The sequence below is a fragment of the Cryptotermes secundus genome, unplaced genomic scaffold (genome assembly GCF_002891405.2).
Source record: "Cryptotermes secundus unplaced genomic scaffold, Csec_1.0 C38254417, whole genome shotgun sequence".
Lineage (NCBI taxonomy): Eukaryota > Metazoa > Arthropoda > Insecta > Blattodea > Kalotermitidae > Cryptotermes > Cryptotermes secundus.
In genome coordinates, this window is record NW_019769949.1 from 1 (window position 1) to 855 (window position 855).

The 855-nt window shown below is 47.5% G+C and overlaps 1 protein-coding gene across 1 annotated transcript; it reads left to right on the plus strand.

Annotated features, from left to right (window-relative positions):
- Positions 1-187: 187 nt before the first annotated feature.
- LOC117283147 (adenosine receptor A1-like) lies at positions 188-819 on the plus strand (the record flags this gene model as incomplete). Its single annotated transcript, XM_033755724.1, is given in 1 exon segment — positions 188-819. A coding segment is annotated over 1 exon segment (492 nt), but the record flags the coding sequence as incomplete, so codon positions are not given.
- Between the last annotated feature and the right edge of the window lie 36 nt (positions 820-855).

Consider the following 855-nt stretch of genomic DNA (forward strand, 5'->3'; position numbering starts at 1 on the left):
ACCTGGGTGAACCAATAGGAATAAGGATAAATGTTTACTGCATGCTTACGAGTAAGTGTAAAACGGAAAGGTAAAGCTGTCCCTGTAGTTAATTAATGCCACGAAGACGTATGGGGAACAGAGGTATAGCCCCACCATTCTTGACCTCGGCACTAGATGGAGCCGTCAGCTTCACACTCCCCGCAGCTTTACACCCGGGGAAAGAGCCTTATGCACAAACTGAATAGGAGGATGGATGGGTCCCAGAACCCATCTTTACGCTGAAGAGAGAAATATTTTGCCCCCTGCTGGGAATCGAACCCCAGTCGTCTTTATTATGGGCCCTGTATGCTTAAGTGTATTGAGAGATGTGATTACGGTAAGGCAGTGTCTGACTTTGTTCTCAGCTTCATGCTGCACCTCAAGTTCCGGGCAGTGTTCTCTGTCCTGTTCTTCGCACCCCTGCTGCTGATGCTGATCATCTATATGCACATCTTCTCCATCGTCCGGCGTCACCAAGTGAACAGACTGAGGTTCAGCCAGATCAACCACGGTTCCAGACATCACAGCTCCAACGGTCACGGATCCTCTGGTTCTAACAGTCAGCAGATGACGAGAAGTGTAAAGGCCATTCACACGACGCTCTTCATCCTCGGATCATACATCATCGGGTGGATGCCAGCAGTTCTATCCTACCTGCTCTTCTGTGAAGACTGCCTGTTCCACTTCAACACTTTTAACAAGTCTGTCATGTTCTTCATCTACACCATAGTCAATCTTCTAGTCATCTTCAAGACCTTACTCAACCCCATCATCTACGCAGCACGAATGCACGAAATCAAGGTCAGATTTCAAACCAGACGTCATTAAATATAT